Genomic DNA, 26,331 nt, shown 5'->3' on the forward strand with positions numbered 1-26,331 from the left:
AAGAATGCAAGTCAGGCAGCCAATTAAAAAGCCAGTCAAAGAAACCCTGATCTATATGTTGTCTAATTTCTGCAGTCAAGTCGTGGAGTTTGTCAATATGGGATTGGATAGCTTTAGAATGGTCAGACAAATTAAAACAACACAGACCTTCAAAATCAGAACATTCGTGTCCATGTTTTAACAAAAGATAATCAATAGCAGCTCTATTCTGCAAAATAGCTCTACGTTCACCTTGGGCATCTAATAAAAGGTCAGACAAAACAGTAGATGTCTGATTGATAGACTTAACCATCCAGCAGGCCATTTTGCCGATTGACTTGGCATTATAAACGGCCAATGCGGGCACTCCAATAATAGAAAAAGCTAAACCAAGGTATTCTGATCTAGAATAGAGGTGAACAGAGGAATCACAATCTTCATGCAATGACATTGAATCACATACAATACGGGAATGTGAAGTAGGGTGTGAGGAAAACATTAGCAAACTCAATCTAGTGATGGCACATGGGCCACCAGAAATATTCGCAGGAATATAGGGCCAAGATGAATTCCCGCAGGAAAATAGCCATCCAGCTGGCAGTAACATTGAACGATAATGGCTAGGGGCAACTAATAAACGTTTACAAGTCATATTGTTCTTTACAGAAAGACATGAATTCGGAAGTCTCTTTAAACATAGCAATCGTTGATGAGCTGAAAAAGAGGTAGCGGCCTGAAGTTTCAACTTCAAACAGTAATAGCCTTAGGGTCACAAGTCATCATAAAGCATAGATCTCCAGGGGTAATATTAAAGGTAGTGATTCGGGAATGAATAGCAATATCAAGGTCTGGAAGAGCAGTACATAAGGGGCAGAATTCATGAGCCGCAAAGTCGCCCAAAATAACATTAGGTCGGGCATTAGAGATATTAAAAATGTGTCGCAAAGTCTCAGTAGATGCAGGGACAGCAACCAAACAGGTCGCTAAAATGTCAGTGACAGATTTCATTGGGGTAAGACAGAAATGCGGAGAGTTCGTCACCCGCTTTGCGAGTGTAATCCAGAAGTTGGTAGAAGACACCCACGCAGACCGCGGGGCTCGGATTATTCCATCAACCGGCGTCGGTGGATCCTCTCCTCTCCCGGCGTAGCAGGCCAAAAGGAGTCCAGCGCCGACACATCCTGCAGCAGCAGTCCAGAGAATGATCTGAAAGAATACAAACACAGACCTTAATCATTCTCGTAAGTAACATTTATCAGCTGGGACAGCTTCCCAGCCATCTTTCCCTGGCTTCATCACCAAAACGGTGTTGTCATGACCGGTCGCAATAATATCAGCCTGTTCAGGAGGATTTTTAGGCGATTGCACCCATATCTTAGCTCCAGGAAGATCAGATGATCCGAAGCCTTTTTGTTCTCGCACAGTTAGCAACGTTGGGGCAGAGCCTTTTTTGATCTCACCACTGAAGACAGGCATAATCAGTAACTGAGCAACGCGGTCAGACTTCTTTATAAACAAATCCGTCTCACTGCTATTAAGCAGGAGAACCTTAATCTCTCCCTGATAATCACTGTCAATTACTCCTCCGAGCACTTGTACACCTTTCAGGGCCAGGCCAGATCTAGGGGCAATTAATCCAAAGCTACCGGCAGGTATACAGACACCAATGCCAGTTTCAACAATTATTCGATCCTTTCCTGGAAATTTAGCATCATTTAAAGCATGCAGGTCGAGGCCTGCGGAACCTGGGGTCGCTCTACATGGAGCCAAAGCACCGGGGGTAATTTCCCAATACATGACAGTGTTCGATACAGAATTAGGTTTCGCATCAACATTTGGAGGAAACAAACGCATTAAAGGAGATTCAGCATGTAACAAAGGGCGATTATTCAGAATTAATAAAGCTTGAAGCAGAACATCTCTCCACTGGCTGTAACGGTCATCAGTCAACTTGCGCAACTGTTCTTTCAACAAGCCATTCATCCTCTCAATCAGTCCTGAAGCCTGTGGGTAATATGGAATATGAAACACCCAATCAATATTATTTTCCGCACAGAATTCCTGCACCAATCTTCCACGAAAGTGGGATGCATTATCAGATTGAATTTGGAATGGGACACCATAGTACAGAATAATTAGCTCCAGGGTCTTAATGGTATTCACTTGGGTAGCGTTCTTACAAGGGAAAGCGACCAAAAGGCCACTATAAGTGTCAACCACTGTACAAATATATTGACAATTTCTGCTCATAGGGAGCGGACCAATATAGTCAATCTGCCAAATTTGGGCGGGCAATTTACCTCGATGTAAGTGTCCTCGAACAATCTGAGGCACCTCTTTTTTCCTAGAATGCTGACAAATGGGACAATGTAGAAGGACATCTTTTATTAAAGAAAAAGGAATATGAATTCCTCTATCGGCAGCCCACCTGCTAGTGGCTTTCTCTCCAAAATGTCCTGCTTTCTGATGGGCCCACTTCGCCAATCCCGCCAAATCAGAATCCTGCATGTCCACCACTGCCTCAGAAATTTTAGACTGTTCATCTGCAATGTTATGGAAAAATTTGTCAAGGGAGTCAATTGGAGTGTGAGCATCCACGTGAAAGATTGTTACAGTACTCTGCGGGAGCAACTCCCAAATTTCTTGCCACAGTTCTTTACCCCATAATTCTTTGGAATGCAATTCCCAATTATGAGAATGCCATGTTGGTAACCATACCGCCAGTCCATTCGCAGTGGACCAGGAATCAGTGAAAATATGACATGTGCCAGGTAGTTCCTGTTTCAAAACTTGGTAAACTGCATAGAGTTCAGCATATTGGCTACTCCTACCATCTCCAGTTGTACTCAACAATTTCTGTGTAATCGGATTAAATGAAACAGCTTTGCAATGTCTTTTGTCACCAATGAACTTCGCAGAACCATCCGTAAACCACACATGTTTTCTATCCTCCACGGACAGATCATCAAATGATTTACCCCACTTCACGGGAGACTCCTGCACTACGGGAACTGAACACTCACTTTCAATCTCATTGGAGGGCGCCTGCGCCACTCGCTCATATAAAACCGCCACACCTTTCGGACCCACACGTGCCCTGTCCTGAATGTACCATTTCCATTTAATCACACTAGCCTCCTGAGCATGTCCAATTCGATGGGACTTCGGTGAACTCAAAACCCACTGCATAATGGGAATTTCGGGCCTTAAAATCACAGCATGGCCTAGAGTCAATTGCTCGGTATCCACTAGAGCCCAATAACAAGCAAGCAACTGTTTTTCAAAAGGTGAGTAACGCTCACCAGCCTCTGGTAACTTTTTGGTCCAAAAACCTAATGGCACTTTTTGTCTGCCCTGCTTTTGCCACAAACTCCAATTGGCATACAGGCCTTCCACGGACACATTCAAATCCACATCACCTTCACTCACGGGCCACAAATCCAAGGCATACTGAATAGCTTCTTTAGCCAAATTAAAGGCAGTCTGTTGAGGTTCACCCCATTCAAACGCATTCTTTTTACGGGTGACTCGATACAGTGGAGCCAAGATTTGACTCAAATGGGGAATATGCTGACGCCAAAATCCAAACAAACCAATAAAGCATTGAGCCTCTTTCCTGTTTCTGGGGACAGCAAAATCAAGTATTTTTCGTTTAACCTGTGGAATCACCTCTCTGTGACCCTCATGCCAATTAATTCCTAAGAATTTCACATTTTGGGATGGAGTTTGTAATTTGTCGGGATTAATTTCCCAGCCTTTCGCTCGCAAACAATCAATGATCTGATCTAAATGGGACTGTACCTGGTCTTGCGTTTCACCTTGAATCAAAATGTCGTCAATATAATGACAAACCTGAACTTGTGGTTTCGTGGGCACTTCAGACAAATGCTCCGCCACCAGCCGGTGACAGATCGTAGGACTATGTACATAGCCTTGAGGAAGACTCCGGAACGTCATTTGACGTCCATTCCATGTAAAACTGAATTGTTCCTGACATTCGGGGGCAATCGGAATTGAAAAGAATGCATTAGCAATGTCAATAGAAGCATACCATGTACCTGGATGCTTTTGAATTCTCTGAATCAGCGTGACAATGTCAGGCACTGCAACAGTCAATTTAGGTGTATTTTTATTCAATTCTCGATAATCAACCGTTATGCGCCAAGAATTATCACTTTTGCGCACGGGCCAAACGGGATTATTCCAAGCAGATGTGACCGGAGTTATGACTCCCGCGTCAACCAAATCCTGAATTGTAGCAGTAATCTCTTCATGACCACCTGGGATGCGATATTGCTTTTGAGAAATTACTTTCGTCGCTAAAGGTATTTTAATAGGTGGCATGCGTAAACGGCCAACCCGTACGGGTCTGGTTGAAATGTACTGTCGTGTACCAAATTGATAACAACCATCATCCAAATGCAAAGTCATACCTTTCAAAATGTCAATTCCAATAATGTATTCCAAAAGTGGCACAACCAACACAGAGTATTCTCTACGAGGAATCCTACCAATTTTAATTTCGAGTGCAGTTTGAACTGCGGGTGTCTCTTTACCACCCAAACCAGTAATCGTGAAAGACTGTCCATGAAATTTTTTCGACTTACCATGAATTAAAGTGGCCTCCGCCCCAGTATCAACTAATGCTCGGGCCCTTTGGATATTACGATGTTTCCAAAAAATCTCAATATCTACATAGGGTCTGTAATCTCTGTGAGCCCACTTGCGTACCGGAGCTTGACCTATTTCCTAGTCATTTTTCCTGCGGTCTGTCAACCAAGACAAATCAGGGTAAATGCTTTCAGTTTTCTTTGGTATTAGAATGTCTTGTTCATATCCGTCTCCAGTACGAAACGGATTAGTATCATGTTCAAAAAGTTGTGAGTTACGATCAGAGAGTCTGTTACGATCCTCTCTCTTTCTCATGTCAGGGGAATAACTCCTTTCATCTTTTCGTCTGTTGGAAACATAATCATCTCTTCCCCTCTCACGATCATCCTCTCTCCCCCTCCCATCATTACGACGAGGGGATCCATCACGTTCATAGCGCCGATCATCACGGCGATCAGAATTCACACGTCGCCTCTCATCACCACTGTCATCCGAACCACGATCATACTCATTCTTTCGCACACGACGGGCACCCTCCTTTCGATCCAAACCACGCTTACGAAACATATCCCATAAGCGATTATTAGGCTCACCATCAATGTCCTCCCTTTTGACACCATCAGCAATGAGAGCAAGAAACATGTCGCGTCTAGAGAACTTATAGTCCCCACCAGTACGACCCTCAGGTCGAGATTGTCTTTCAGGTTTAAACCATTCACCCAGCTCACCAAGCTGACGAACAGACTCAAGCACAACAGACAAAGGATTGCCAGTTTGGTTAATCAATAATGTCATCATGACCTGCTTGTAAGCAACAGGAGAAGAACGGATAATGCGATTGCGCACAGAAGATGTTAAAAGACCATCCAATAACTTGTCAGCAGTACTAAGAAAGATAGACGTTTTCATGACTTCCTCTTTTAAACGTTGCGACGCATCGCGCAAAGTGTACCACGGTTTCTCATCAATAGGCCAATCAGATTCAGTTGGATATTTATGATTACAGCCGTCAGACGCAAGCTGGAGCAAAGAAATTTGACCAGCACCATTATAATTCCGAAAATGATCCTGAATCGTAGAATCAGAACTCAAAGAGCAAAATCGTAAACAATCAACAGCATCGAGCATAATACCGGCAGCGCCAAGTTCATAAAGATGCACCATCCAGGTAAGCAAGGCCTCACCAGGCCGTTGTCGAAATCGTTGTAAAATGTCACTAACCTCCTGCTGAGTAAAATCTTCAATACAATCAAGAGCTATACCACCCGGGTTACCAGGGGCCTGTTGTAATTTTCGTCGAAAAATAGGGTGAGCAGAAACTGCAGGAAGAGCTTCCGAGGAAGCCCGCATCTTAGATTTAGCAGCACAATCAGGGCAAGCTACGTCATCCGCACGGGAAGAACGAGCACGGTCACAGTTAGGACCTAAATCAGTACATGAAGCAGATTTACAATCACGTCCGGAGCGAGAAGACTCGCGCTTGTCACCCTCCTCTGCCGAGGAGTCAGAAGTATGAGAATCCCAGATATTACCGTCCCACTCATCGGGGTTCCAATCCATTCCAGCTTTTGCTACGACCATACGCACTTTGCGTGAAGATACACGTCCACGACGATGTTTATACTTATATCGTGCAATACGGACCGCAGCTCTTTCGGCAATGGTCTGATATGTTTCAAGTTTGTCGGCAAGCAATTTATTTTGACAACGCAACAAAGTATGTGCATTTTGCAACTCAACACACTGTCCTTCCATATCTTTAAACTGCTTTTGTAGCTGAACAAACCTCTCATGCAATATTCTGTATGCATTAAGAACAATCCAACCTCTGCGTCCTAGAATAGGAAGCTCATCACCCTTCACTACTGGCGCTTTCTGCAAGCACGATACTACATCGGCAGGCTCCGCCTGCTCCAAGCATGAAGACCAATTTTCACTCAAACCAGTAGAATCGGCCCACTCACGGGCCAAAGCCTCGTAAGGGGTACATTCCCAGCCGGGAATCTGAATCGTTAACTTGAAAACCGACGATGATTTTTTCGCAAGCATAATGACACCACAAAGTTATATACACAATTATAAACAAAATTTTATACGTACAAGCCGAGCGCAAACTAACAAAATTAAAACAATACAATGCACACAGGCTTCGTAAACAGTTTGTGACGCCAGATGTAATGGCTGGATTTTCTGCTTAGATGGGATCAGCCCCCAGGGGCCCCTATGACCCAGCCAAAACGTACTCACCTTCCCTCCTCAGATCGTATTCACAATGGATAGATATACAAATATATATAGATCGCACCTAAGGATGGGGAATGACAATATACATGTATGGATTTTCTACAATATCTTATTCACATCAGTTGGTCTCGCAGCCACCCTGACCCAGACCGTTCTACCCTAGGGCAGATATGACACACAATCCGGTGCGTCTACACACAGGCCTGCAGAACCCAATGCTCCCTTTTCCAAACTGTTTGCAATCTTGCAAAACTACACACTAGTTCGACCTCCTAGTGCTCTCACTTATTCAAGCCACAATCCTGTGGGTATAGGCACTGGTAATCCTCCCCAGTGTTCTCACTAACGCCGTATATCAACGACGACCACATTCCTATGAACAGTCATCAGGATAATACCTCAGTTACCTACTCGGGATAAAACTACGATAATGACTTTGAATATAGTTCCAAATTATATAGTGTACTTTCTGCTCTTGGCATCAAAGGTCCACTCACTCCCTCTTTGTTTGATCACCATTTACCTGATCGGGATTTCACATCCGTTCACATAAACAATTCCCAACTAGGAGATATATTTACCAAGATTGAACATGAACACAAAGCACACGATAATTCCATAAGAATTAGGGTATTTATTAACAATAGACACGAATCACATTACTATGTAACATAACTTCTGCAAAGAAAAGGTAAAGATTAGAGTGCACATTCTATTAGAGCTGGTCGGACATCACCTGGTTAATATGAAGTTTGGGCTCGGCAGTCATCTAGGTTCCCTTCTCGTCTCTGTATCCTGGCTCGCCTTGCAGTCACACCCCAGCCATCACAAGTACACGTCTGCACCGCTAGGCTCAACCTCGTCTGCTTCCCTCCAGGACACCGGAACCTTGCTGATTATTAGCTACCGTCTCTTTCTCTCTCTGTATCAGTGCGCTCCGCGCTAATTCTCGTTCAGTCTTTCTCAGAGAGTTTCGGTCTTAAATCTTTCTCGGACTTCAAAGATGGCGATTGTCCGCCATGAGATAAGTAATGGCAGAGATGCTAACGGCTAGATGCCGCCTACGGACTAACTGACAAACTGACTAACACCTTCGCTAATATCAAAGCCCGTTCCTTCATGGAAATCCACGGCCAGTAACCTGCCGCCCACCAAATTCTTGTACCTCCCCGTACCAAGGACACTTTCCCAGCCGGCCGGCCTGAAGTTGTGTCTTCGGAGTGGAGAAAAATACATTCCTTCGATAAGGGCCAGCCCGAGCCGGTTCTCTCCAAGTGAACAACAGCTTGAAACTAAAACACTACACTTGACCTAGAAAGCCTTCTCGAGCTACCGGGCAGAAAGCAAAATGGAGTCTGTCTCGTTTAAGGCCTACGGAGCCCACAATATGCATAGCTCCATGGAAAATATCCCAGCATGTTAGCAAATGAGCAAATCATGACTAATACTTATATATCTATCCCCTAACTTAAATTCATAAGCCCTACTTTAAGGAAAATGACACGAAAATGCCCTAATATATGTAAGACAGGGGCCCTGTCTATAGTCCTAATCCCTATGCTATGGGGGTGATAGGCTGGAGTCACTCTCTATCATTCTCCCTCTCCAAAGAGCCAGCAAAAAGGGCAGCCATTACAGATGATCAATGGGCATTGCAGCCATAAAAAGCATGTCGGAACCTGAGATTTTCCGGAGTACCTCCCAAGTCCAGCGCAGGGTCTCAACTGTATCTATCTCAGCACATGGATGACTCAATTGGACAAATAAAGCGGTAGTGAGCAGCCATTGGGTGGCCAGGTCAGCCTCGACCACGAAGTGGGGCTGAAATGGAGTGGGATGAAGCCAGAAGTGAAGGAAGCTGGCCTGTGCACTAAGGGCATAGTTTGAGGTCGGGGGCACCAAGACCACAATGCGTCATAGGAAGGGTAAAAATATTCCATGCAATCCTAGGTTGTCCGCCGGCCCAGATCAGAGTGATTACCAAAGAGCGGAGTTTATGGAAAAAATGAGTGGTGAGGGGGGATGGGGATATTGACGAATAAATATAAACTTCAGAAGCACCCCCATCTTGGCAATGGCTATGCGACCGGCTAAAGAAAGTGGCAATCAGCTCCAGAGGGGAATCTAGGACTCCAACCAAAGGACACCTTCTTAGATAGTCCCTGCTCATTCCCTTGGTAGCTTGGCACGAGCAGCCAGGCCTATCTTCAAGGCACGTGTGTAAAGTATTTGCAACCACGCTCTCAGTAACCCAATGATGACACCACAAAGGGGTATATATTTATATAAAAAGATATATGATGAGACCACACAATATAAATGCAACATATACGTATTTGTAATATTCTTCCTGGACAGTTGTTTGGCCAGCCAGCCCTTGTAGGTTCTGGCGATATTGAAGACCAAATCTACATGATCCACTGCAGTCCTAATGCAATGCTATGCAGTTCGTAATGCAAGAATCAGGCCGTTTGTAATGCAGAAATATTCCAATGCGTAATGCAACAATCAGGTAGTTCGTAATGCAAAAATAATGCAAAAATAATACTTAATCGGGTAGTTCGTAATGCGGAAACAATGCAATGCGTAATACACTCCAGCACCGATCACGGTGCTTTAGACTGTTTCTCCGCCACTCACACTGACTTGCGATCAGCTTCCACCAACAGATGCCCCCAACATGGGCATGGTGTAAACAAAAGTGCAGCTCCGTACTCCGGCCCCGGTACTGCCACTCTTCGGCAAATACAGGCCACGATACGAGCTGAAGCAGACGCTCGTGCTGCAAGAATGGGAGAGGCAGAGAGCGTCCCTCTCCGAACCCGCGCCCCACCCCAGGCAGTGACACACTTTACCTGGGGGGTGCGACCTCGCTGTCCTCTCCTTGCGACTTGGGCCTCCGATGTGACTTTGGGGATTCCAGGCCGTTGGCGTTAACGAAGATCTCAGGCTGCAACAGGGCACACACACAGCATCGCTGAGACCCACTTGAGCTTTGGGTGCACACAATCACAGGGCAATCCCCACAAAGGTCTCCGGCTGTAAGAAGCACACTCACAGCGTTGCTGAGACTCACTTGGACTCCAGGTGTGCACGATAACCGGGCAATCCTCACGAAGGGCTCAGGCAGCAAAAAGCACATGCACAGAGCGCCACTGAGATACGCTTGGACTCAAGGTGCACAAAATCACAGGGCAATTCTCACGAGGGTCTCAGGTTGCAAAAAGCACACACACACACACAGCGTCCTTGAGATTATCCTGGAAACATTTGTGTTCCTGAGTTTCCCCAACCGGGAGCCAGCTCTCCTCGAGTCCTTGGGGTTCAGTTACTTCAGGACAGAGCAAAGTCATTTGAAGCAGGGGGACACAGCACAAGTCAACGTTCCTTTAGCCTCTTGTTGGTTAAATCAGTAAACTGCAGGCCAGCCCCAGAACACACGGCAAGGGTCAATCCTTTCCTTTAGCCTCTTCAGCTGGTTCTTCCTTCGTAGAGGTTCCTCTTGACCACCAAGTAGTTTCAATCCTTTTTAGTCTTGAGCAATCCAATGTTCAGGGATTTCAGCTCTCATAGTAATACCCCTAAATGTCTTTGAAGTATTTGTGTTCGGGGGCACTGACCTCTGTCAAAACCAGTTCTGGGTGTCTCCCTGACAGTAACACCTTCTTTCTTTGATAGTGGGGGGTCTGGATTCCTTAATCACCTAGCAGGAGATGTAGCCATTGTTTTATGGCGGCAGCCCAGGCCTCTTCACCTCTAGGGGCTACTCCTACCCACTACACTCCAGATGAAGATCAGCCTGTTGCTGTCTCACCTCCTCCCCTGGGTCAAGACATTCCCCAGATTCTATCTCTTTCAGCTCCAGACAGTCAAATCACAACCAAGCAGAGACACACAGAAATGTTAGAGCACAAAAACTCAGCCACTTCTAAAAGAGTGGTTTCTAAACACACAATGCAAAAACCACCTTCACAAAAAGTTTATTAAATTGTGAGTTCAGGCATACTAAACTTAACCTCTCCATCTTAAGCCTTTGGGAGGATAGGCTGGAAACATATTACACCGTCTCCCCATTCTATCCTAGGGGCAGAGGGCCTTTCAACAATGAAAAACAAAATGGAGATTATTTCACGATCAGGACATGGTACACACCTCAGTACATGTCCTACGTTTCACATGCACTGCACCCTGCTCAGGGGGGTACCTTGGACCTACCATAGGGGTGTCTGGTGTGCATAGAAAGGGAAGGGTATGGTCTGGCAAGTGGGTGCACTTGCCAGGACAACATGGCAGTTTAACAAACTGTGTGCAGGCACTGCAGTGGCAGACCAGAGTTCTCTCTTTTAAGGCTACTTGTGTGGGTGGCACCATTAGTGCTGCAGGCCCATAGTAGCTTTTGCATTACCAGCCCTGGAACACAAAGTGCGCTTTACTAGGGACTTTACTAGTAAGGCAAACATACCAATAATAGACAACCAATTAGCATTACACTTTACACAGGGAGCACTTGCACTTTGACACTGGTCAGCAGTGGCAAAGTGCCCAAAGCATCTAAGTTTGCAACACCACACCAGAAAAAAAGGTCTAGGGGGAAAGCAAAACGTTTAGTGAACTTTTGCCAAAAAAAGACGAGTGCAACAATGGGCCATCATATCAACAGAGTGGAGTCTTTTTTTCTATTTGGGTTTATTATTTGATTCCTTACTTAGCTGGTCCCCATTATTGAAGCAGAAAAGAATATTCTTTGGTAGGGCCATCTATTGTGTATTTGACTTTGCTAGGACATAAATCCATTGATGTGAGGATTAGAATTTACAAAGCGAAGTGTCTCTCAATTGTTTAATATGGCTGTGATATTTATGGCTAGGATACTGCTCCTCTGCTTCATATAGAGGGAAACAAATTCATGAAAACTGAGGCCTTCGATATGGTACGTGAGGAGGTGGGTAGGAACTACATTTCAGATGACACTGCTGCTTCCATTATTATGGCTCAATGTGGGGCTTAAACCGGAAACCAAGTTGAATTGACTCTTTTTAGAAGACCGTCTATCTTGGCCATGCTATGTTGATACATTGGCTACGTTTTTTAAAAGTTTTAGGTCTCTAGGCCAGCCTGAGGTATTTTTTACTCTACCCTCCCATACTACCAAGGCTGCCGTTTAATGGACAAAAAATGCCTTATCACTGGAAAGCATCTGAAAGAGAAGCAGCGGCAAGGACTAAACCTTCTGTCAGACGATTTATCTTGTAAAAACTGTTCCATCAATTGAGCCATATATTTGCTCTGCAATGTCTGATCAGTCTGTGCTTATTGACCTAGTTTAGGGTGAAACTTGTTCACCATCTGCCAGCAGTACTTAAAGGTCTGGTGAAGGAACCGGATATTGGCGCTTGCCCTCGTGAGAAAGTTTTCTACCAAGATGCATTGCACTTTATTATGTTGTGCCCCATGTATAGCACTTTAAAATACATTTTTATTCACCCTCTGCTCAAGAAACTGAATTTGAAACGGGTTCGACCCACATTTTTATACTTAAATCTTTTTCCAGATATCTATTCTTATGATCCTGTAGGTTATCTTCTTACACGAGCACAAAGTGCTCAGTTTATTGGTAATTGTATGAAATGTAATTGATTTGTTTTAGTGTGTTTTATGGTATGTATTATTTGAACCAAATAAAGATAAAGGAACTTGGAGCACCCAAAGGTTATTCTTTTAGCCCTAAATTTTTGAACAATTATCATGCCCCCCTGGTTCTTAGTTTCTTTTGGCACTTTTTTTGTATTATGTGCGCTTTTGAAACCGGGTTTATCATTAGGATAAAGCCCCGTGGATAATAAACAAGCATAGTTTAAAATGGATTGTAACTGCCTATGGTCTAATAAGCAACCGATCCGCCCCAAAGGCGGAGGAGGGTCGCCCCTGTGCTTCAACTGGAAGCTGAATACAAAAAATAAAATAACGTTCAGTTTTCATTTTGTTTTTGTATTGGCTTGCAGTTGAAGCCAGTGTAGGTTAGGGCGGGCGGGGCTGGCTCAATGCATCACAGCGGGGAGTAGTAGTGGCTGCACCTTAAGGGCGCCTGGCAGTTTAGCCAGCCATCTCAGATCCGCCATCTTGGGAGGGACAAACAGTCATACGCGTTTTGCACTTTCCAATCCAGGCTGTTTTACAGCCTGGGTTGAGAACATGACCATCCTTCCACTCCCTGTCTGAGCGCTGAACCACAGCGCTCGGACCAATCACGATGCTGCAGTAAGGCAGTGTTGTGATTGGTCAAGGAATTCTGGGAGGCTACCTGCTTCCTGGTGCAGAGAGGAGGACAGAAGAGGCTGCAGCTGGCGGTACTAAGGTAAGTGCTTGTTAACTTGTTTTTATTCCCCCCTCCACACTACCACCCCGTTCTGTAGCAGCTACTACTGGGTTTAATACAGACAAAACTGAAGTAACACTGGGCCACTAAAACACTATGTAGTCTGTCAATTTGTGGTCTTCAGATCTGGATGCCCCACCAGTAACAAAGACCTAGGTAAGAAGTCTGTGTCTTCCTGGATGATGGGCTTACCTTAACTACCAAAGCCAATTGCTACTTGTTTTGTTGAAGAAAATCTTTCTGCTTGTGTTTCTCTAGCCATCTAAGCGCTGTTTTACTCTGAGCTTGACTACTGCAAGAGCCTTTATGTGGGAGTCCCCAAAAAACTGCTTTCTAAACTTCAACTGGCACAGAACATAGCCTATGAATTTACTATGATCTGGGCCGGCACATGCATGTCACTTCTTAAAATCATGAGTTGCATTGGCTATGAGTAGTAACAACTTGTTTAAGTCCCTCTCCCTTGCTTATTCTGCAATAACCAACTGGTGTCTTTCCTACTTTCCAGAATAAATAATTCTAGAGATGTATCCCTACCAGATTTCTTTGGGCACCTTTCAGATACAATGTGTGTTACCTTTTGCAAAAAAAAGGCGTGCTGCGAGGGTAGCTCTTTTAGACTGTTGGCTATGAACTTGGAATTCTCTACCTACTTCCCCTCAGCTGGTTAATCACTATAAGGTAACTTCCCAAAAACGTGCTTGTTAACTAAGTCCTGTTTTGGATTTATTAAACTCGACCTGCTCCAATCTATGTTCAGTCTCACTATCAACTGCTTTTAGGGTGACGCCGTGCTTTAGACACATGTATAACATGAGCTATTTAAGCACTCTAATCCATAAACAAATTTAGGAATTGGGACACACCTATACCTCAGAAGTAATCTGAGTTATTCATAGTTAACTTTTACGGTGTAATTTTCCAGCTGTTTGGTGTGAAATGGTAATATGAAGGCATTGAAAGTTGACTAGGAAGATTTAGGGATCAAACTACCTCAACTTAAGCCATTAAAATTCCAGAGTTTAACATACATCGATTAACAATACTCTATTATTGGTTCATGTTCGTTCAAGTTTCTCTTTCCCAGGGCTGGGGTAACTGTGGTGGAGACTGGACTTTATTACCTAAAGCGATCACTGGACGCACCTATGCCCTCATGCATCATTGAGATTTGCATTCGCAAATGGTGCGAATCGCAATTTTCGGCGGTTTGCGAATGCAATTCTCAAATTTGGGATGCATCATGCTTTTCGCAATTTTAGGAATGGCAACCATGTTGCGATTTCTAAAATTGCGATTGCATTTAAGAAATAACAATTTGAGATTTCTTAAGTGCAATGCATTAACATTTCAATTTGCGAATTCGCAAATAGGAAAGGGTAAATTAGCATGAAGTTGACCTTAATGCTAATTTGCGAAAACTTTAAAAAATGCACAAAAATGCATTTTTGAAAGTTTCATGTCACACACACACATGTCCTTGTTAATGTTAAAAAGTATTTATTGAGCGCGCTGCCACCGGTTGGTTTCCTGGCGCTAGAGTAGACAGAGAATGAATCCTGAAGGGACATGTGTGTGTGAAACTTGCACTTAAAGTTACATTTCAGGAGTTCAGGGGGGTTCCTTTGGGCACGCTTGAAAATGCATTCACAAATTGCGATTCGCAAAATGCTAATCGCAATTTGTGAATACCTTCCCATTCATTCCTATGGGCCTCTTGGCCCATAGGAATGAATGGGAAGGGATTCCTTAATTGCGATTCGCTAATTGTGAATCGCAATTAAGGAATTCTTAGAAATCGCAAATAAAAATGCAATTTTTTTTTGATGCATAGCAATTTGCGATTTCTTAATTGCCATTCCTTAATTTTCGCAATTAAGAAATCGTAAATGCTAACTTTGATGCATGTGACAGTAAGTATTTGCCACAGTTTTGAGCTCACTGGTGTCTTAAGTAGTTGAAGAGCTGGAGCAGTGCTGTTTTACCACCTTAAATAGTGTTGCATGGTTGCTTGCCACAGGAACTTTGAAGGCATGTGCTAATTTTGGATGGAAATGGAGCGTCGTTTGATGATATAGTTAAAGTAAACCGAACATAAGGTCATGGTGTACACACAAACATAACAGACACATAACTACCACAAGAAAATGTCGCCCAAAAAATATGCACAAAATGTCTTGTACCACTTCCTGAATCATGTTATCATAATATGGTGGTGAAAGGTGTTTAGAGTAAGCACCACTTAACTTGCCACCAAGGACTTGAAAAGGCGCTAGTCAAAAAGGGTTTGTGAGCCGGGCCAGTCTTAAATTAGAAGCTGCGTAGCCCACTTTAAGCAACAGAACCCTAGTGTGCAAAATATCTCTTGAAACTTCCCCTTTACGCGCACGCCTACGCATTTTGATGATGAAAAAGGTGAACGGGTTAAATAAACTCTACGAACGACTTTCCAAGTTGAGCTGTTGTGTGCCTGTTCTTTTCCAGTTGGTTTTGTAGATCATTGTGATTTCTGATGTGAAACCCTCTCTAGTATCTGGTAAAAAGACAGGTGAACAGAATGAAGGCTCCTCGGCAGAGCCGCCCCGGTGTCTTTCCTCTTTGAGAGACTTTGAAATTAATCGGGCAGTGCCTCGCGGGGGTATCTGGAAAACGCGCCTGCATTTGGCTCAGTACAGTAACTGCAGGCCTGAGATATTTCATAGTAATTACTCAGCACGTTGCTGAAAATGGTGCTGATGTCTAATGGTTTCGAGTTGCGGAAGCGTCCTGGGAACTGAGTTTGCATTTGTGCCGCTAGAAGCGATGGCGTCCGGCGTCACTGGGTCTGTGAGGCTTAACGTCATGTGACGCGACCCAGAATAGACACGCACACTAGAGCAGGAATGCTGACTCTGAGGGCAATAATGCAAGCGGGCTGTCCCAACCGTGCAATGGAGGCCTTCCCGGGGTGGGAGTAATAATTGGGGGGGAGGGGGGAGGGGAGAGTGGCAACTATTGTTTAAAATAAATTAAACATGGCAGAGAGGTGCAGAGTTTGGAAACGCCTCTTGACCACCACCTGATTTCTCTTCTCCCTCTCCCAGAGAACAACCCATCTTCACCACGAGAGCACATGTCTTCCAAATCGACCCCAGCACGAAGAAGAACTGGGTTCCTGCAAGCAAGCAGGCGGTCACTGTCTCCTACTTCTACGACAGCACAAGGAATAGCTATCGGATTATCAGCGTGGATGGAGCCAAGGTAGGTGGTCCAGACACATCTGTTGCCCCTGCTGGTGCGTGGCAATGCGCGTGATGCGCAGGGTTTCTCGTGAGTGATATCAAGGATACCCAGGGCTTCAAGTGGGATGAAAAAAATGTGTGTGTAGAGGGGGGTGTTATCTGTCAAAGGGGCGTGGCTTAAGAACGCTTAAGCTAAAATCTGTCCTTAGCACAGTGTGCTGACCGCTTGGTATTTTGCTGTTTGTTATTGCATCCAGATATATAATTACAACCGGCAACATGACACCTACAACCAGGCCCGGCTCCAGGAATTTATATTTGGGTGCGCCAATGGTGCATTCGGGTGGGCCACTGAGTTAATCGCGGCCGGCATGACTAGCGGGGGGGGGGGGGGGGCCTGGGGGGATGGAAAGGGGGCAGGGGGTCACGCGCGGGGGGGGGGGGGGTTATTTAATAATATATATTTTTTTTAAGTCTAGCTTACCGGGTCCCATGTCTTCTCGGCTCCTGCCCAGGATGCAAGCGGCCAGGCTCCCTGCCCAATGCTGCATAATTCCAGTGGCCCTGGTTATATTCATACACCCCAGCAGGAAGCAGTAAATTAGTGTGTTATCTGAAAAAATAACCTACAGGCTAAACATTTTCAGTTTCGCTGGTTTTGACTGAAAGGGCTTTATGTTTTTTTTCCAAGGAAGGAGTACATGATCAAACATTTGGTCTCTCAAAAAGAACCATAACAGTTTATGTGGTGGGCCTCCTTTGACTGAGGTAACTTAAAAGTTGCACAGTGGTGGCAATAGGGCCCAGGAAACTCGCTGCCAAGGGCTTCTGCTGACAAAGTCTATACATTAAATGCCACATCTCAAAGAGACCGGTAAGGCAGGGTTAGTTTCTGGTTCAATTCTGAGTTTGAGATGGGAGGTTGGTAGAGGAGTGAGGATGCCTTTCCTGGCCAGCATGAATTGGAGTTGGGCCAGCCATCCACTGAGAGGAGGGATGGAGGGAGCATAACCCTGTTTTTTGCCCCCATCACCTCCTGTTCCAAGGGGAGTGAAAACTCTGGCCCGCAGGGGCAGCATCTCCCGTGGTGAGGCCTCACTGTCATACCCTAAGACAGAGGTGTTCAAACTTTTTTGCACGGAGCTCCCAAAGAACAATGTTTTGAAGTCGGGGACCCCTGAAAAACTTTATTCCAGGATTGGGAAACAGGAGAGGCAGGGCTGAGCGCAACGGCAGAGCTTTTGAGATCAAATCATGGTTCCTTTTTTGTAGCTCATAATCCACAGTAAATGTGAAACATATGATAGGGAAAATCATCAAACAATAACAGAAATTGACCAAAAAACTGTTCTCTCCATAATTTGGTTCTTGTGAGCCCCTCACAATCCTGGGCCCCAATGGAATTGCACTTTCTGCACTAATGATAGCTGAGGCCCTAAGTAGCCCTCCACCTCCTCTGCCTCTTTCACAACTTACCGACCATGGCTATCACTCCAATCTTAAAACAGGTTATCCATCCCTTTTTTGGTTTTATGTAGGGAGGACCTGGCCTAAAGGCATTGGGAAACTTTAAATAAGCACCATTTACATTACACAAACACAAGTTCATATTAATTTATTTTATATATATATATATATTTTTTTTTGTGTAGTCACTGGACTATTAAATGATTTGAGTTGAGCTGACAGGAGGACCTGAACTAGGTTCCAACGTAGGACCCAACTCCTCCCTTTTAGAAATAATGAGCTCCAACGTGCCTACCCCACCTTTTTGCAGTAAAGGTGCTCTCATCTCTCTGTGAAACGCCCTTTGCAAAGCTTGACTGGCCACCTTTCTTTTTGCCATATTTGGGTATTATACCAGCATTAATGAGGTGAAATCAATGCCCAGATAGTTTTTACCACATGTAAAAATGACAAAGTAACAAATCAAATGTATGACAAAATGTTCTGTATAACGCCACATTATTTTTCTTTTCATGACACATAATTTAGTCAACCCTGCCACATGATTTGGTCCTTCCCTGCTGCATATTTCCAGTGACCCTGGCTTTAATAGGCCTCTCATGACACTGGACCCTATGCAACTGGTTAAGCAACACACATAAAAGCAGCCAAGGAGCTAATATATGCTTTATCTGATGCCAGAGTGCTTTCTACCACAGGCATGGAATGTGTAGCTCTATAAATACACTAGCTACTATTTCCCACTGTGAAAACCAGGTTTCAAATTGGCGACTCTGGTCACACAGAAATCTGCAGTGATGGCTTTAGATAACGGAGGTTTATAACGTAAGAAAGAGTATACTTTCCCAAAATCCGTTTCATTTGCTTTGTTTTTTCATTTACTGTGTGTGCGTGTTTTTGTATATATGCAATTATATGAAAATGAAAAAATTACATAGTTTTTAGCATGTTGTGTTTACCCTTGAGCCCTGTCTCCCTACTCAATGACAGTGCCCCAGGAAACACTCAGGATTACAGGTGCAAACTTTTTATGCTGTTTAACTTCTGCATATAAAAGAAGACAGCCTGTGAGCTCACCAGATAAACATACGCTTCCAGGCTATCTTCATTTACAATTCCTTCCTTACAGACGCAGTTGTGCCCCCCTGGGATTGCAGTCACGGGCTCCCAGGAAGGCGCGCACCACCGTTTGAAGACCTGTGCCCTAAGGCCAGGGCGGAAGCTCCCACCACATGCTGTGCCTGCTGGCTTTGGCCCATTGTCATTCTGTATGTGACAATGGGCCGCGATAATCTGTGCTGGGCTGTGCAGAGGCTGCAGCAGCCTCATAAATTCCGATCAGGAGAGCCAGCCCGAACACCGATGGGGGCAAAAAACGGCTCACATCAAGCCTCGGGCCAAGGCTCATGTTTGGGTGGGCCAGGCTCAAGTTTGGGTGGGCCTGGCCCATCCGGCCCACCCTCTAGAACCGGGCCTGCCTACAACAAGCCAGGACTTTTGGCTTTGTCAATGGTTGTTAGTTGCATAAGATAAATAAGCAACAGCTATGGCTTTATAATATTGAAAATGCTTCAGTTCTGAAATAAGACTGGGAAACAAGCATTGGCATAGCCAATAGGTCTCACCTTTGGGACCTTATAAGTGTTTAACCATGCAACAGTTAATGTTTTTGCACCAAGGATATTGTGCTGCATAACTCAATACTTATAAGGTCCCAAAAGTGAGACCTATTGGCTATGGTCCAGCGGTTAGTGAGTAAAACATTTCTAGGGGAGAAGTGGAAAAACGATTTCCTACAAGAGCCTATGACTTTTATGGTCCGCAGGTTGCATGCTCATTTTACATAAAGGTGAGGGCATTGTGAAAAATTGTGTGCTCAAGTCAGTGTGGTTTGTTTAAAAAAGTCACCTTGTACTCCAGTTGGTGTGGAGGTACTGGGGAGTAGAGGTATCGAGGGGTAGAGGAAACATTGTTTCTCATTTGTGATTCACCCAAGGCAGGTAAGGGAGGAAAAAAGGGTGAACAAAGCCTCTGGACTTATGAGGGATAGTGGCAGATATGTTTGCCTCCTCGAGAAGAAGCCGGAAAGCTGTCAATGTGATGAGCTGCAGAGTGCGCTGCATGGGGCAAACTGGTTGCACAGGTGGCAACCTACCAGCTGCGGGAAGATAGATCACAGGAAAAAACAACATGGACCGATCTTTGCCGCTGGTTGCAACTTGCCAAAAGTCTGACGATGAATGGTGTGTGAATACTGATCACAAGGGGTTAGCGGTGAAGTCTATAGTCTGCTCAGAGGCTAAGTACTCTGTGTGCGGGCAAGGGGCTCCCAGGGAGTGCGCACTTGCAACTGCAGTGATGCCTGGAGGATAATTGGAAATAGTGAGCATACAGTGGTGCTGGGAGGAACTGACAAAGTGCACTTTATGCTGTGTTTCAGGAATTGATGCAATAAATAAAGATAGAAAATCAGGGCGCTAAAGTAGTAGCGAGAAATTGCGTCCGCAGTGCAGTTTAAAGTTGATGCAAGCGCTGGGTCAAAGGGCAAATAAACATCCACTGTGTTGCCTGCAATGAAATAAGACATTGGAATCCTGCAGGGGTGATGGGAGAGCTATGCCAGAGAGCAAGCATTTTGTAATGTAGTCTCACAGGACAGCGCAGACAGATGCTAAACCAATCAGAGCGTTTCTTGCAGTGCCACGAATTAGTATCTTTCATGCAAATGAAAACCATTGAGGTGCTGGATCACTGCTACTTGGAGAGACAAAGAGCGGCAATAGTTGAAGCCATGAAGTTACCACCACTATGGAGACAAGCGCTTCTTGGTTAAAGGGGTTAGTGCTGCTGGGCACAAAAGACATAGAGTAACCGCCACTGTAGCCTTACACTTCCTGGTTAAAGGGATTTCCCTGTGCGGTGAATGCATCTTAATCATGATATGACTGTAAAACATGGCTGTGTGGGTTAGATGCGAATAAACCACGCAGTTCGGCGAAGTCCTCTGTCCGCTGGAGCCGGAGGGAGAGTAACCAGTGTGTTCAGATGCAACATATTAGTCATGCAGCCGTGCCGCATTTGCAGATTGAGCTGGAGGTGATTAGGTGAAGGGGCGTATTTTAGAGGCAAGCTGGGTGGGTCATGTGATACTTCTGGGAAAAGTGTCGGCCATCTTAAAACGAGTTAGTATTTAGTGCAATGCATGCATGGTGTTAAAGATCGGAAGAGCTTTTTAGATAAAAGGATTACAACGCACCTGAGAAAACACAAGCCCGGCAGTGGTGCGTACAGGCGCCACCCGCGTGCTTGTCACAGTAAAAGAAAAACACACTACTGGCATTGCAATCATGTGTCTGGTGGGCCGGGAGTGGTGTGTGCGCGTGCGCGCAGTCTGCTCTTTTTCAAAGCACATACTCGTGCTTGTGGTGCACCCCTGCTCGCTCCCGCAAGGTGGATGCCGCCACAAGCACGAGTATGTGCTTCGAAAAAGAGCAGAACAATGGCTAAAGGCCCTCCTCTGCAGGGCATGGGCGCTGCATAGGCAAGACCTAAAAACTACAACGAGGCTCTATGAAGTTACCTCAAAGGTAGCTAAGGGTGGCACTGGTGCAGTGTTGAGATTTTTTTTTTCACACTGCAGGTGATGTCAAAGATGGGAAGATCGATGGGGATCAGTCTCGGCCCCTGCTCTTTAGGATCCGGCCCACTTAACCCCTTCGGTGCTCATGACGAGCTCAGCGCGTCATGAGGCACAGTGCTCGTGTGGTAATGACGAGCTGAGCTCGTCATGACCACACCCATTTCCATTATGGTCCAGCATAGCAGGGGAATAAGTCAAGCAGCCAAAGTGTTAAAGTCCTGAGGATACCACTCTTGCACATGTGGTATGAAAAGAGTTTAGCCGCAGAGGAAATTTTCTGTGTCCATTGTGTTCCTTGAATTATAATGCTCCAGCACCATCAAGTTTTAGTTTTTCGGAAGTGGCACAAAAAGAGCTTGGTAGCCTTACCACAAGGCGTCTATGAGAGGAGGTGCTGGTTTTGTTGGGTGAGAACAAGGGTAAAGCATGCGCTGGGGGATCACTGGGTGGATGTTCAGGTAGATGTGGTCTAATGCAGGAAAAGGGTTAACTGAATCTTGAGGATGCAGGTATCGGTTTGTGCAGACAAGGCTGTCTGAATACTGGATTTCCAACATACTATGCCCCACCACACCGTGGATCACATTCCTCAGGTGTGACTGGAGCCAGACTCCTCTGCCCCTCTGCATAATGAGATAAAAAATAGAGTGGGTTTTGGCGCCACCCAGAGCATTACATCCAGGGCCGGTTCTAAGATTTTCGGGGCCCTGGGCAAAAGGAAATGTGCGAGGCCCCTGAAATTTACATAAGTGACACCTTCTGGGCTTTGGGAAGCTGCTTTGTGCAGACTCCACCTGGGCCCCAGCTCCTCCTCTCAGCCACCCTCAAGCACCTCTTGAACAGCCCATTTCGGACTGAAGGTGTGAGATTTGTTTGGGGAGCTGAGAGTTAAATCTGTGCGGGCTAAAGTGCTGACAATGGGTGTCCTGCGGAGTCTCTGAATGGGCAGCCCGAGAGGTGTCCAGCCTCCCCTCGGGCTACACACACCACGCCCTAGAGGCCCCAGGAAGGGGGGGCCCCTCCCATTAGCCCAATAGTAGAGAGACTCATCTCTTTCACTTTGATCGGCAGGGGTACCACGAGGACTGGTGGGGTCTTGCCATTGTACGGGGCCCCATCCTGGTAGTCAGAGTGCGAGGCCCTCGGTAGCTGCCAACACTGCCCATGCCTAGCGCCTGCCCTGATTACACCCACTGAATGCTGTTGGCTATTTGATGTATCCTTCCACCTGCATATTGCTTGCGTTCCAAAGCATTAGGGATTATCTTACATCTTTAGTGTACAAACATTCATCCTATTTTTTTTTTACCACAATCAATCCTTTATCTTGTACACGCATTCTGTGCAGAAATAATTCTATTTATTTATTTAGCGTGCAGAAGGAACTTTTAAAATAATTTCTTATGGCCCGAGTGGGATCCTGACCCCAAAAATGGCCACCTGCTTTTTTTTTTCCTCAGTTGGGACGGCTTTGACTGTTTTGTTCTTATGTATTTCTAGAGTGCTTAAAAGTATGTACGCCTCCCTTGTAAAAGCGTAACGCACATACAGCAGTCTTGCCACCCTGGGTAACAAGTATTTGCAATGCAATAGGTCTTGCATTGGGAAAGTTTGAGCTATTGGTATTGTAAATGACAAATTTTGTATTTGTGTTAGTTTTGAAAATAGCGAAATTAATAGCTTTGTTGTTTACAATGCCAATAGTTTTAACTTTCGCAAATATGACACCTATAGCATTTGTAATGCAATATGTGTTGTATTTATGTGACTTCGATGTATTGATATTACAAATAAAAATGGCTTATTTTTAAAAAATAATTAATACTTAAAAGTTACTGTAATTTATAATGGCAATAGCTTTTGTAAATAACTTTTGTGAAGATTATGTTCATTGTATTTTATTGTGACGAAATACCAAGAACAGAGTGAAATATTTACATCTTTTTGTGACATTTGTAATAAAGCTTGAAACATTGAGAGAACATATTTGAACCAGTGGTTGTTGAACGGTTGCACAGATTGATGCTGTGGTAGCGCTGAGTGATGATGTGGTGGCGACGAGTGATGATGTGGTGGCGACGAGTGATGCTGTGGCGTACAGTGATGCTGTGGTAGCACATAGTGATGTTGTGGTGCCCCTGAGTGATGCTATGGTGATGCAATAGATAGAGTGAGGGCGATAGAGTGAAGGCGATGGATAGAGTGAGGGCCATAGATGGATAGAGTGAGGGCCCTAGATGGATAGAGTGAGGGCCCTAGATGGATAGAGTGAGGGCCCTAGATGGATAGAGTGAGGGCCCTAGATGGATAGAGTGAGGGCCCTAGATGGATAGAGTGAGGGCCCTAGATGGATAGAGTGAGGGCCATAGATGGATAGAGTGAGGGCCTGTAACGACCGGGCGTTCCCGGGATCGGGGACAGACACTCACAGAACACACTACAACCAGTTATAGATGTGGTATTTAATGTTAAGAATAGGTGATACAAATAAAGTAACTCAAATAACGTAACTGGAACCTCCAGTCAAAATACGATACCCAATCACAGCACCGGAGGCTCTCACGGTCCTCCGCATGTACACCGTCCCGATGTACTCCAACGGAGGGCACTGTGCTAAACAACGGACGACAATGCCGCTCGACAGCTGTGAGGGGTTTCTAGTCTAGGTGTCAATGTAGAGATCTTGAGGGACGTGGGAGTCACCCAGCCGGGCTCTTGACCACTTGTTCTAACGGGAAAACAGGGAGCAGCCGCTCTACCTGTTCTTCTAGAAGCTGGCCCCTCAGTAGGCCTTGATAAACGGAGACGCAGCAAACACCTCCTTGGTCTGCGTCCTAACGTATCCTGACACTGATGAACAAAACAATGATGCCGCAGAGTGGGGCTGAGAGCAGCCGCTCGATCGCACCTCCTACCTCTACTGAACTCTTTGCTGAGGCGCGGCAAACACCTCCTTGGTGTGCGTCTCAGCGTATGGCAAGTGCTAACAAAGTACGGGGGCTGGGAGCGTACGCTTGCACCAGTCTCCGTTTGGACCCTTCTCCAAGTCGTGCTGACTCGACCGAGTCGGAAACGCCACACAGTTGAGGATCCGGCTATTAGGATAAGTTTGAAGACACGGGCAGAGAGCGGTTGCTCCAATCTTACCTCCGTTCTCCAGTGATTCCTCAATAACCACAAGGCTCCCGAGTGAGAAGGACTCCGCTGTGTTACGTCGGTGTAGAACTCAGAATATCCGACGCCGCGTCCTTCCCGTTTCCTCCTTAAATAGGCTGTCCTACAGCGTTAGGTAAGCATGACGTATTAGATTACCTAACCGTGTTCCTCGCTGGGCCTTATGGGATCTGTAGTCCTCGCCGAATGCGGAACTCTGGATACCGCAGTTATCCCCACGGGGATGGAATTCTTGACAGGGCCATAGATCGATAGACGGATAGAGTGAGGGCCATAGGTGAGGGCCATAGATGGATAGAGTGAGGGCCACAGATAGAGTGAGGGCCACAGATAGATAGAGTGAGGGCCACAGATAGATAGAGTGAGGGCCACAGATAGATAGAGTGAGGGCCACAGATAGATAGAGTGAGGGCCACAGATAGATAGAGTGAGGGCCACAGATAGATAGAGTGAGGGCCACAGATAGATAGAGTGAGGGCCACAGATAGATAGAGTGAGGGCCACAGATAGATAGATAGAGTGAGGGCCACAGATAGATAGAGTGAGGGCCACAGATGGATGGAGTGAGGGCCATAGATAGATGGAGTGAGGGCCACAGATAGATGGAGTGAGGGCCATAGATAGATGGAGTGAGGGCCACAGATAGATGGAGTGAGGGCCACAGATGGATAGAGTGAGGGCCACAGATGGATAGAGTGAGGGCCACAGATGGATAGAGTGAGGGCCACAGATGGATAGAGTGAGGGCCACAGATGGATAGAGTGAGGGCCACAGATAGATAGAGTGAGGGCCACAGATAGATGGAGTGAGGGCCCTAGATAGATGGAGTGAGGGCCCTAGATAGATGGAGTGAGGGCCCTAGATAGATGGAGTGAGGGCCCTAGATAGATGGAGTGAGGGCCCTAGATAGATGGAGTGAGGGCCCTAGATAGATGGAGTGAGGGCCATAGATAGATGGAGTGAGGGCCATAGATAGATGGAGTGAGGGCCATAGACAGATGGAGTGAGGGCCATAGATAGATGGAGTGAGGGCCATAGATAGATGGAGTGAGGGCCATAGATAGATGGAGTGAGGGCCATAGATAGATGGAGTGAGGGCCATAGATAGATGGAGTGAGGGCCATAGACAGATGGAGTGAGGGCCATAGATAGATAGACAGATAGATAAAGTGTATCTATGTTGCGTTGAGTAGAGTAAGTATGAGGTGTGTAATTATATGGCACTGAGTGGTAATATGGGGAGTGTATGTTGTATTCAGTAGAGTGTCATTTTGTGGCATGTAATTATGTGGTACTGAGTGGTATTTGGAGTGTATGCTGCATTGAGTGCCGTGTAATTATGTAGCATATAATTATATGGCACTGAGTGGTATTTGGAGTGTATGTTCCAGCGCAGAGTGTGGGGGTGCGCAGAGTGTGGGGGTGCGCAGAGTGTGGGGGTGCGCAGAGTGTGGGGGTGCGCAGAGTGTGGGGGTGCGCAGAGTGGGCAGGTGAGGGCGCAGAGTGGGCAGGTGAGGGCGCAGAGTGGGCAGGTGAGGGCGCAGAGTGGGCAGGTGAGGGCGCAGAGTGGGCAGGTGAGGGCGCAGAGTGGGCAGGTGAGGGCGCAGAGTGTGGTGGTG

General features: G+C 45.7%; 1 protein-coding gene across 2 annotated transcripts in view; it reads left to right on the forward strand.

The window, feature by feature from the left end:
* Positions 1–26,331, forward strand: part of HOMER2 (homer scaffold protein 2) — a 736,419-nt gene that overhangs the window by 205,894 nt on the left and 504,194 nt on the right. For both annotated transcript variants that reach the window (XM_086958240.1, XM_086958239.1), the window contains exon 2: positions 16,294–16,450. In XM_086958240.1, coding sequence (XP_086814366.1) covers positions 16,294–16,450 — 157 coding nt within the window. The remainder of the gene's footprint in view (positions 1–16,293; positions 16,451–26,331) is intronic.

This window comes from Lissotriton vulgaris, chromosome 2_1 (assembly GCF_964263255.1).
Source record: "Lissotriton vulgaris chromosome 2_1, aLisVul1.2, whole genome shotgun sequence".
NCBI classification, from domain to species: domain Eukaryota; kingdom Metazoa; phylum Chordata; class Amphibia; order Caudata; family Salamandridae; genus Lissotriton; species Lissotriton vulgaris.